At 38.3% G+C, this 13,022-nt stretch overlaps 1 protein-coding gene across 1 annotated transcript; it reads left to right on the top strand.

The window, feature by feature from the left end:
- The first annotated feature begins 9,952 nt into the window (after nt 1–9,952).
- Nucleotides 9,953–11,171, top strand: LOC131027985 (ethylene-responsive transcription factor ERF110). Its single transcript, XM_057958088.2, has one exon. It carries the CDS (start codon nt 10,080–10,082, stop codon nt 10,929–10,931), a length of 852 nt encoding a protein of 283 aa, XP_057814071.2. The 5' UTR covers nt 9,953–10,079; the 3' UTR covers nt 10,932–11,171.
- Nucleotides 11,172–13,022: the final 1,851 nt, after the last annotated feature.

The following is a 13,022-nucleotide window of genomic DNA, read 5'->3' as shown; positions in this document are numbered from 1 at the left end:
CATTCAAAACATCAAGACTATTTGCAAAACTTAGAAAAATCACATCCAACAAACAAACACTTCGAGACATCGCAGAGCAAACCAAAAAAATCACATCCAACAAACAAACACTTAGAGACATCACAGAGCAAACCAGAAAAATCACATCCAACAAACAAACACTTCGAGACATCATAGAGCAAACCATTCGATCACTAAAACAAGAATAAAAAATACCAAAGATGGATGATTTTTTGAAGTACTAAATGTTGCATTATTGCATAAAGTCTTGACTATTTTTGCATTTGAACTTTTTAAATTATTGGATTCTTTGCATTTTCTCGCTAATGCTCCAAAGCTAGAGATCATGGGAAAACTCCAATATTTTCTTAGTCTTCTATCTGTGAGGCGATCAATTGTACTAAGTAAATACTTGTCTCGAGACATGATACACTGAATATCACTGAAGACATGATTCCACTTTACGCATACAAATGGTTTAATCTTATCTGTTTATACGCAATCCGCACTCAAGCATCCTGGTTCAATTATACCTTGACGCTTGTGCTATCTTGCAAAATCAAACATCATGTAAATTTTTCTCAGGTTATCATGGTTCAATTATACCATTATGCTTGTATAAATTTTCAACATATCCCAAACAAATCAATGCTCAATGATGATACCTATATCGAAAGCAAACAACATATGGTTATATTAGGATGACAAATGCAGAATGAGGATGCCCCCAAAACAAATAGTTGCATATCATTTTACAAATAGTTGCATATCATTTTGCAAATAATTGCATATCATTTTAAATCTTGCATTTAGTTATACAACATATCAAATCATACATCTCATTTTCAAGATACATCTCATAGCATATCTAATCATACATCTCATTTTCAAGATACATCTCATTATCAAATCATACATCTCATTTTCAAGATACATCTCACAGTATATCAAAGCATACATCATACATTTACATCATGCATCATATCATCTATCTAAGCATTGCATCATCATGAAGTAAAGAAAGAACATATAGAACATACATTCATAACACATCACATGATCAAAGAAAATGGTGTCATCTATATATATATCAAAAATGATCCAAATATATACAAAATTTGTCATGTCTATGCCCAGAACAAAACAATGATCTAAAAATACAATAGAGACATCATCTCTTAGGTATGACTATCTCCTGAGGGGGATGGTCTCGCAGTTGATGTCCCAACTCTTGGATCTCTAGGAGGATCTTGTCTCGGCGGCCCCGTCACGCCTTTGCTCTCTGACTGTGTCCCAATCTCTCGAGATTGACTCGATCTCACCTGTGTGAAGCTTTGTACTCTGCGCTCCCGGGGCACTGCATCCTCATAATGGCATCTATAATACACCACCTCCCTCACTCTCGAGGACAGCTCTCTCATGATATCTCTCATCGGGCTCCCTGCTGCCGCCCTCTGAATGCTCGCTACCAGCTCCTCCGCCCGACCATGCCGCTGTATCTCTGTATCTCGCTCTAGAGTCAGCTGAGTAATCTGATGCTGCTGCGTCAATAGCTGTGCCTGCAGCTGCTGAACTGTTAACTACAGTGTCCTGATCTGAGCATCCTCCACATGTGTAGGGACTCGGACCCGTAGGGGCACCTGTGAAGGGGTACCCCCTATCCCTCTACCTATCCTAGGTGCTGGTGGAGGTAACTCATCAGTCCTCCTCCTCTGTGTTGGCCGCATCCACTCATATGTCCCTCCCACTGCTGCCATCACCTCTCCCACTCTCCCCTCATCCCCTACCCCGATAGCCAACCCTCCTCTCCCCCTGTCCATCACAACTCGCCGAACTGCTCTCTCCACCTGACCTCCCCCATCTCTCCCCCTGTCTCCTCTCCTCCCCCAATATCCTCTCCCCCATCATCCGCCTCCTCCTCCATCATCTCCATCTCCCCCAACATCCTCCTCCTCATCATCAAAGGACGGCTGCATCTCCTCAGGAGTTGATATCTGGGCTACAACACAAGCTGCAAACAAATCCACAAACTCATAGGTCATCCTTGCGTCTAGTACCTCGAGAGCATAGTCCCATATTTGAGCTGCTAAGCTGGCGAACTCCTCTATTGCTGCTCTGCTATCAATGGTAGGACCCCAATTAGGTACGTCCTGTCTCCGACGCGCATACAAGCAGGTCCCCTGCGGTATACCCTGCTACCGACCATATTGCCTCAAAACCCTGCCCACCTGAAATCTCTCTATCACAAAGGGCGTCTGCCCTATCAAAAACCAGCTCATAAAAACAAAAGGCATCTCTAGCCCATCCTCTACCCAGACCTCACAATCTATATACGGTCGCTAGATGATCGTATCTATATCATCCAGGACCCTCCTCCAATGCTCCAGTTTGCCCAGCTTACGCTGGACAACTAGACCCCTGTAACCATAAGCATATGCCCGCCCAGCAGGCCTGTCTCTGTCCACCAGTGGTCTCACTACTGGAATGTGCTCCCAACACCATATCTGTAAAAGTGTCATGCCAGTTGACAAACTGTCGTAACCCAGATACACAACCTCATGCAGATCCCTGTACAAGTGGGCTAACATGGCTGATTCCCAAGCAAACCTGCAGCCCTGGGTCACCATCTCCTCGAGAACCAAACCCCAACCCACAGAGAATCCCTTTGACCTACGATCAGGACAAAGGAATCCACTCATGAACCCTGCTTGTACTGACGGGAGGGGTGCATAATCTAAATCCAAGAACTCCTACCATGGGATCTCATACCCACATACTGTCTCATCATGGAAAATGCGCCGCAACGCCTCAGTACCACCCTCCTCCATCTGCTCATATGGCAATAAAGCACCTGCTACGGGAATCCGTAAGATCCTATAACAGTCCTCTGGAGTGACTGTCATCTCACCGGTAGCAAAGTGAAAGGTGTTCGTATCACTGTGCCACCTCTCAGCGAGCGCTGTAAGTAGACCCCGGTTCACAGTGAACCGAGGCATATCCAACAAGGATGATAGGCCACATCTCTCTATCACATCTAGGTCAGCATGTGCCAACCGTGGAATCAATGCCCAAGGTCTAGGAAACCGCTCTCGCGACTGCACCACTCCCAATCGCTCCTGTCAAAAATGCAAAATGAGTTCAATATCAGTTTCCACATCAAAACAAAGATATCAGAATCAAAATCACATCAAAAACATGAAACAATTTTCTCATTTAATCAAGTTCCACATCATATCATTCCATATCAACTTGTAACACAACTCAAGTTTTCACAAACCATATCAAAACTTGTAAAACAACTCAGTCTCCACATCATATAAACTTGTAAAACAACTCAAGTTTCCCACCCATATCAGCTTGTAAAACAACTCAAGTTTCCAACCCATGTCAGCTTGTAAAACAACTCAAGTTTCCAACCCATATCAGCTTGTAACACAAATCAAGCTCCACACATTTGAACTTGAAACAGTGCAAATCAAATCATGGTTTGATCAAAATAACACATTCATATCTACATCCATAACTTGAAACAAATCTCAAATTAAATCAAGTTATATCAACACTCATATTGGACACATTTTCAAAAACATGATCAAAAGACCGAGCAAATAACAAAAATCCATCCCCTAGGCAAAACAGACCTTGTCCTATGTAATTTTTCACATTCAAAAAATTACTAACTTTTGCAAAAACCCGATCCATGCACTACTTGAACCTAGTTATGCACTAAAAATGCACCCATGCGCTATGTTGTTTTCTCCACGCGCTATTATGTCTACCCTATGCGCTAGACTGACTCTACACGCTATCCTTTTTTCTCCATGCACCACCCAACTTACCCTAAGCGCGAAAGCCGACCTATGCGCTAACCTATCCCATGCTAGCGCTACCTATTCAACCCTATGTGCTAGGTCTAACCTACACGCTAAATCCCCCTACCCATGCGACCCCCTGTGGACCCTATGCGCTAGGTTTGACCTATGTGCTACCCTTTTAACCTAACGCACTACCCTATGTTCATCATGCGCTAACCTAAAACTTTCATGTGCTACCCTATTCATTTTCGGACACTACCCTAATTGATACCCTATGCGCTACCTAATTTATTGTATGCGCTACACTACGACTTCTATGTGCTAAACATTAAAACCGAATTTTAAAAATAAAAAAATGACCAAAAACAATCAAATTAAAAATAAAAAAGGGGTCAAAAGCGTTGACTTACCAGTGGACCATACGCAGCAAGTCTCTGATGCCTCCAAATGTGCTCAAAATGATGCGTAGAATAAGGAATAGGCATTTTGTCTTCTCTCCAAAAGTCCTTTTCTCCAAAGTCAACAAGCACAAATGAAACAAATCAAAGCACTTTTTCCCTTTTATAGGAGAAAAATGAAATTAGGGTTAGGAAATAAGCATGTAATTTTCTCGCGGTCTCCCTCACACCCTAAAACATGTCAATTATCGGGAGATGAATCAATTTAAACATTTCACCTAGCCAAAATCATATACACCAAACGCAAATTATCAAATCAAATCAAATTTTTCAAAATTTTGATTCATCTCCCGAGGGGGCATTATCACCATCGTTTATCAAATTTGGGGCATCACACATCAAATCTGGGGCACAACATGAAATTCATAAAAACAACATCGATCATAAAATCACAATGACACATCATTTTCTTTGAAATAACATGTGCACACACGTCACTTCAAAGAAGGGCAAAATGTAGACGTATAAAAATGACCATATTCCTAAATGAATATTTTAAGTTCATTTTTCTATTTAATTAAATCCAATTTAATTAAATTACCCACATTCCTCTATTTAATTAAGTAAATTACTCAATTAAATTCACTATACCATTTAATAGGATAAATTCATTTTATTCAATTAAAGCCCTTGTCCACTTTTTAATTAAATTCAAATTTAATAAAATAGTTATCCTAAATCTAATTTATTTAATTGCAACCAAATTGAATTAAATTCAATTAAAACCTATTTTCCCTCACCCAGTTGCAAAATCCTACACCTCCCACTTGCATCCTAAACCTCTTTCTAACCTCTTCTAGATTCTTCTAAACCTAATTAATTAACCCAAACCCATCCATTATCCCTTTTCCCTAAATTTGAGGAGGTCACTTCTCAAATTTGGAGTAAAGTCCTCAAAATGCATTAAAGCCTTTATCCATGCAACAAGCTAACTTGTTGAATACCCCCAAATTTGGAAGGACTGTTACAAATTTGTCCCAAAAGTCTTCATAACCATTAATGGTTAACTCAACCTTCTTACATGGTTAAAGAATTTCCATAAACTCAACCTCCATGTAACCCAAGGGTCTCATCAAGCATTTATTGCTTTGACCATGGTTATCCTTAAACCTTTGCACAAGAGTTTATCCTTTGGGTAAAAGCTTTATCCAATGGATAACCCTAACTTAACCTTAACCCATAACCCCCAGGGTAACCATGAGGTCTTCTCAAGCATTTACTGCTTCTTACATCTCCTCTCAACCAACCTTATGTTGACATTTGTCACCATTTCATTGGTGCCAATTGCAAACATGGATTCCCAAACTTTCAAACTCAACCCTTGATTGCCTCTTTCAATCCTGGCCATCCATTGCCCTATTTTTGCTATAAATAGAGCTCTCATTCCTCCATTTTTTCATCATCCAAGTCTTTAGCATCACACTTATACTCAAATCCATTCAAGCTTTCATATTTTATATGATCACCATTTAACCTCTTTTTAAATAGGAATTAATCTAAATATGCAATTTTAGAGTATGTTCCTTATCATTTAGCTTAAATCATAAACTAATATAGTATGCTAGGATAGTCTTGTTTGCTAACCTTGTCATCTTATAGGTAGTTTATTGCATTTGTAGCATCATGCATAGCTTAGGATGCATCTCATTTTAAAATCAACAAAAGCATCCCTCGTTCTTGCATTTGCCATCCCTAAACCATTTTGCTCAGTGATCTGAGAGCAAAAACATTGGTTTGAGGGACCGTGCAAGATAGAGAACCATGGAACCATCCTTGGGAAGCTGAGTCATACTTCATGACTCCATAGCTTGCACTAAGAAGTCCTGTGGGTGTGTGAGCAAGGCTCCATATAGCTCCGTTTTCCACATATTGAGTTCTATCGGCCCGCTTTTCCCGCATACAATAGTAACCAAAATAATTCCTTTATTTCTTGTATACCTTGTTGTTTATCACTAATGATACCAATTTTTATTTTTTTTGACATGTATTATACTTGATATGGTTAAAGTGTGATGGAAACCAATATTATTATAGGTATTTGATTGATAAATGTCAAAGGTGGAGATGTAGTCAAATTAATGACAAATATTTTTGAACCATCCAAGGAATATAGAGGATGTGACTTTGGAATTATTATTGTAAGGATAGTCCAGAAAGATGCACTAAATAGGTTTGAAAAAATGACTGAAGAGATGCTCTAGAGGATGGAATGAACATCTCTAGAAACATTATGGAGGAGATATTGTAGAGAATTAAATGAGCAACTCCATGGAAATAAGTTTTGAAGGATGAAATGATTAACTTAGACTTTGAAGAATGAATTAATCTACTCCCACCTCATCAATTGGATGGAACCTCTAACTATAATTAAATAATGTTTCTTAAACAAAAATATATTAAAAATTTAAACCATTGCACTCAGTCAATCCTTAATGCTTCCCAACTTTTAACTCAAGGTATGAACCTTTTATGCTTGTATCTTTCCCAAGAATTGGTGTTGATTGAAAATAAATATTAAAGTTAATGTGTTCCCCCTCAAATTTATACATAGATTGGTCACTACCTCTTTCTAGAATGACTATATCTTGGATATTAAGTAATAATTTGCTAACCCAAGTTGTGGGTGGATTAAGATTAGTTCAACAATTTGAAAGGCCACAAATTATTCTGAAACTCAATAGTTTACTTCGAACATCCTCCATTTAAAACTCCCCACAAGTTCTTCTAACCTAGACATATCCCTTATTGCTTTGAAATGTAAAAGAAATGATTAAGAACACTTTTTGGTATTATTTCATAATTAAAGAAACTTGCATTTAGTTTTCCAGCATCTTCCTCACACTTTCAATCAACTCTTAGCTTGTAAATCTACTTTGTCTAGTTCAATTTCTCTAACAATCTAATATCTAAAACTTTCACGAAGACTATTCTTAAGCATTTATGAAAATTAATACGATTACATATATTTTTCCATCTAGTTTATCCTCTAAAAGTTGTAGTTTATCCTCTAAAAATAGTTGTTCAAACACTAGATACTTTAAGACAAAGTATGAAAAAAATTTATATTTCATAAAAGAAGTCACTGCTCTTCAAAAAAAAGTTTCTAATTTTGTAAAAGATCCTAGAAAATCTATCAAAGACAATAGAGAAACTCACCACTAGAGTTAGTAACCTCTCCTCCATTGAATCCATGTTAGAATGATGATAGAACCAATCAAGATACTTTTAGCAATCTAGAATGTTCATCATCCTTTTAACAAAATAGTTGTGTGGATAAATATCACTTAATGTAGATTACCTAGGCATCTTGTGATCAATATGGTGACCACTTATATGGGAGCCCACCCCAATATAGAGAATGGACATATTAACCATGACATACCTCCACCCAAGCTCTTCCATTGAATTTTGACACTTCCTCTCCACTCATGGTAGGTTCACATTTACATCATTGGATATGGGACTAGAATTGGATCTAATTATGCCATTACCTACAATGCTGGGTATCAATCTTGATATGGAAAGAGACGAAGAGAATCTGGTTGTGTGTGTTAAGAAAGGAAGGTAGACTGTGCAAGGTGATGTTTCACCAATACGGGGATCACTACAAGGTCTCATCTCGTGTAGGGTGGGGCTAAGGTTTAGTGGAATTATTCAATACAATCTTCCCACTTTATTGGGCCATGAATGCTTTAGCTGTTATTTATTCAATCTCTTCACATTTAGATGTATGTACGTACTTATCTCAAAACTTGTTCTTTCTTTTTTTTTGGACGTGGGGATTAATACCTGCCTTTTCTGGTTCATATAGACAATCAGTACATACTTTGCAACTTGTGATTGGTAAAGCAAATAAAGAGAACTTGTTTGGAGGAATTCTCTTGGGATTGCTATTCATTGAAAGAGACAACCAAAAAAATATCCATTGTAATGATTGGGATCGTTGAAAAGACATGAATCCATGCACAACAGTGCTTCCATTAGAGACGCAACTTAAACAGCACATTTGCAAATGGTCTCTGTTGTAACGCAGTATAAAGTGTGAAGAATGTCGGGGGAATGGATGGAACCTGTCAACAATACAAGTTAATATATTGTAAAAGCATCAAATTTGATCCGCACATGGCAATTATATCTGCTTGTCAAAACTTTTTTGGAAGGTCTCGTGTAGTTTCTTGTGGCAACTTGCCCATTTACTGTCTATTCACAATAATGCCGTGTAATTCTTTTGGGGCCATCAATCTCTTAAATGCGTTACCATATCACTATTTGATTCTGTCACTTATAAGACACTATTTGATTCTCACTTATAAGACACATCTGTATAGAACAACGTACAATAAGAAAGAAGGGGATTTTGACGCAAGGATGATCAAATGTTTACGGCATAATGTAAATATATGTTAAAAGGGAACGAGCCCCAAAAAAAACACAAATTCAAGGATTATGAAATGGTTTAAAGGTATGATCTAAATATATGTTAAAGAGGACAAAGGCTAGTAGTTGGGAAAGGTGAGGATAATTATGTAGTTATGGGTTTAGTTTAATAGTTTAAATTTATAGGTATTAGCATAAGTGAATGTTCAAATAATAATGGAGAAATAAAAAAATATTTGTAACAAAAATTCAAAGAAAGTATGTGGAAAAGATTTACGGGAGGAAAAAGGAATACTATATCAAACATTTCAATCTTACATATCACTATACACAAATGACCTACATAGGAATGCAAATAAAATGGAAAGCAAAAATGTTAATGAGTGAGACAAGAGCTAGTTCACACCAAGTGAGACCAGAAGATGGATGATACCTAAAGAGGAATGGGCAGACAAAACGTGTAGTTATTGCACTTAAGAAGTGGTAGAGACAAAATGACATTACATCATGGAATGTTCAGCTTACAAGGATGTCCGTCTCAATTATATTAAGACACTAAAAGTGAACAACTTGGGTAATTTGTTTGAATAAGAGAATATAGTAAGAGTTGCAGATTTCCTGATCAAGGTAAACAATAGAAGATCCAAAATTCAGAAGAAAAAGAAAATTTTGCTACCATGTTTTGGGTGTGCAGTCTTTTTTTGACTGACTATTCGTGAATCCCATAGACTGCTTGACCTTGTAAATGTTAAAAACAAACATTCATTCGTTCAAAGTCCATATAATTGAAAGAGACTTAACAAAAGTCTAGGTTATCCATATAATTGGGAGAGAGTTAACAACAGTCAACGTAAATATGTGTTTTTATTACCTTTGAAAATGATATAGCAAGGAATCGAGAGTCTTCAGTTTTCTTGTTTACTGAGAAAATCAATGGGCTCTTTACTTGCAATTAGTTAGTCTAAAAAGTACAACAGTCATGGTGCTTCCCACGAAAGAACACACTTTCGATTGGTCTGTTAGAAGCTCTAGTAGATAAGAATTTTCACTCTTTGTCTCGTTTGACTCAGCACGAGTAGATTAGATTTGAGTACGGCCACAAATACGGCCACTAGATCAAATTCGAATTATAAAGATGCTACCAAGAAATTGAAGTTTGGGAGTCTGGGACCACACCTATCGCTAGAAATTTCATGGATGCATGCATTGCAGATTCCTAAAGCATTCAGGTACGTTTCAAATGAGTTGGCAAGTCGGTCCACTTGAATGGCTTCCTCTTACAATGCACCTAGGATTTATCTTTCCCTCTCACCAACCCAACTTGTAAATCCACATCACTGCTCTTTAGCTTATCCACTAGGCCTGTGGCTATAAATTCCTGCCTCCCCTTTTCTTGGGAATTCAAACTATTTTCATCTGGTGTGCTAAAATGTGTGGAGGAGCTATCATCTCTGAGTTCATACCACCATCCTCTTCTCGCAGAAGAAAATCCAGTTCTGAGGATTTGTGGGTTGGTTTGGACAGTATGTCATATTCCAATGGAAGTGTTTGTGATGAGATGGGTATTCCAAGGAGGGTGAATAAGAAGAGAAAGTGTAGTAAGCAGCATGAGTACAGAGGGATAAGGCAACGCCCATGGGGAAAATGGGCTGCTGAAATTAGAGATCCAATTAAGGGAATGAGGGTTTGGCTTGGGACTTATAACACTGCTGAAGATGCTGCTAGGGCTTATGATCGAGAGGCTTTTAGGATCAAAGGAGCCAAAGCCAAGCTCAATTTCCCCATAACAGAGAAGCTGCCAAATTCAGACAATGGTCTAAATTCAAAGGAGGGTTTAGTAAAAGTGGAAGCCACACCAAAAGCTGTGGATTCATCGACACAGAAGTATCTTGAATATTTGGAGGCTGTGCTGGAGCTGAAACCTGAAATCCTCCCATGTACAGCAGCTTATGGTGAAAGCCCCTTTTCCTCCTCTAATGTTGATAGCAGCCTGGCTTCTGGTTCAGTCCCTGATTTTTCCAATTGGGTTGGAGATGAGGGCAAAAGCTCTGGTTTACTTTGTGGGGCAGCCCATGTAATGGATTATTGGAAGTTTCAAGAGGAAGATAAAAGTGTGTTGAGTATAGAGGATGATGAATGGACATTGAATTCCTACAAGGCTGCTGAGTTGTTGGGCATGTATCCATGTTCTCCACTGGTGAGCACAGATCTGCAAAGCCAAAGTGCTCCTTATAGTTGGGACTATGTTGATGACAATGGCTTGTGGGATTGCAGTTTATGACGTTTAATCTTCTGGGTAGTCTTTTATAATAGATTGGAGTTTGGCTTTGGCAACTTTGTTTATGTAATCTTGTTTGAGATTATTTCTAGTAAACAGTTTGTTTCAGTTCATTTGGCTATCTTGTCTTTCCACAGGCCAGTCTCTGTTTTAGGGTTGGCTATGTACAGACGTGTATTTACATTTGTTTATTTTATTTAAATGATACAGCGAGGAATGGAGGTCCTTCAGTTTTCTTGTCTACTCAAAAAATCAGTGGGCACTTTATACGCCACTAGGGAGGACCAGGGTTTAAATTTGATGGTGTAACATTGAACAATAGCTCTAAGATATCATCTATTTTCAAGTTGATTGTCATAGATAAATGAGTTCTTACATTTGCAATTTTGCAATATATTTCCTTAAAATGTTTAAGTAAACGCCAAAATAAATCAGTGGGCTGTTTATTTTATTTTAAATGATACAGCGAGGAATGGAGGGTCCTTCAGTTTTCTTGTCTACTCAAAAAATCAGTGGGCTCTTTATATGCAACTAGAGAGGACCAGGGTTTAAATTTGATGGTATAACATTGCCATCAAGTAAATTTTTCCTTGTTTTCATGTTGCTTTTAATTGTATTATTTATTTTCTATTCAATTTTTATATTTTTTATAATGAATATATGCATCTATATCCATTGATTTAAAATTATAGTACATATGTCCACAAAAAAAATGGTAGATGGACACAAGGTCATCCTACAGAGTTCAAACAAGCAGTGCTCAGAAAAAATCAAAAGTTGTTTCTGGATTAAATTGTGTGCATGATTTTTCGGAAAGCTAAATCAGAAGTCTAAGGGCATAGCCTAGCAACCAGATAAATAGATAACAATAGAACATATAAAAACAACCACTTAAGCGGTGAGAGCAATCCCAGACGCTAGCAGAGTAGGGTCATGATCATTTGGTTGGCCTTGTACATTAGCAGGGTCTCGAGTGATGTTAGGAAGTGACCACCCTTCATCAGTAACAACTTCTCCTTTATCTCTAAAGTCTCAAACAAGTGAAATCAACATGGCCAAACATGAAAAACACTTGGAAGAATCAGGCCACTTGCCACCACACCAGAAGTCGGCCATCCGCTTCCACTAGTATTGTCTACCCCTGCCCCTCCTGAGCCCCACCCAGAGGCAAAGCCTCCACATAGGGGAGAGGCAGAGCGACATTGAGCATAGCCACCAGAGTGGTGACAATGAGCCAAGAACTTGGGGGTTTGAGAGTACTTGGTGGAAGAGCCACAACTTTGTCATCGACCACGAGGTGGAGAGTGACCACGAGAGGCAAAGTCGTTAGGAGGGACTTTGGCAACAATATAGGGGGCATTACCCCAATCAAAAAATCATTCTTGGAGGTGGGAGACCTCTTGTACCACCCTGTAAGCTTGAACTTGGATCTAAAGAAATACATTATTGTAAATACATGCTTTAGTAAAAAGTGACATCTCTATAGAAAAAGAGTTGTTGGAAAATAACACAAAATTTCTCTCTTTCCATAAATAAAATAGAATCTCCACCTTAAAAGCATGCTAGATTTGGGTATACTTGAAAGGAAAACGAGGCCAATCCCCCAAGGGAGCCATATGCCAAGAGAAAGGCTTTGGCCAAAAGGGACAAAAAAAATCATGAATCCAATACCACAAAGTTTGAGCATGGCGACAAAGCCAAAAAATATTCTTAAAGGACTTTGGCTAACCATAGAAAGGACAACAAAGATCCTTGACACTAATATGTTGTTCAAAGGCAAGAGCCCAGAGGCAACCCTTGGAAAATAATGCACTAGGCAAAATGGGCAAGTTTAGGTTCAATAATGGCAGCCTAGATTTTACAAAATTGTCGATACTAAATAGAGAGGTGATTGTAGATGTCACCGAAGATTAAGCACAACCACCATAGGAAGGTGCAAGGAAAGCCAAAGATAACCTAGTGGCAACTTGTAGTTACAAAAGATAGTATCAGGATACCACTGCCAATCTTCCCACCACTACTTGATCTAGAGTGGATGTCAATTTTGTGAAGCCTATTCAAAGGTAGAGTAGATAAAATTGTCTCAAAAGTCTC

Source organism: Cryptomeria japonica, chromosome 5 (assembly GCF_030272615.1).
Source record: "Cryptomeria japonica chromosome 5, Sugi_1.0, whole genome shotgun sequence".
Lineage (NCBI taxonomy): Eukaryota > Viridiplantae > Streptophyta > Pinopsida > Cupressales > Cupressaceae > Cryptomeria > Cryptomeria japonica.
The sequence above is the reverse complement of the archived record's forward strand: the minus strand, read 5'-3'. Positions and strand labels throughout refer to the sequence as shown.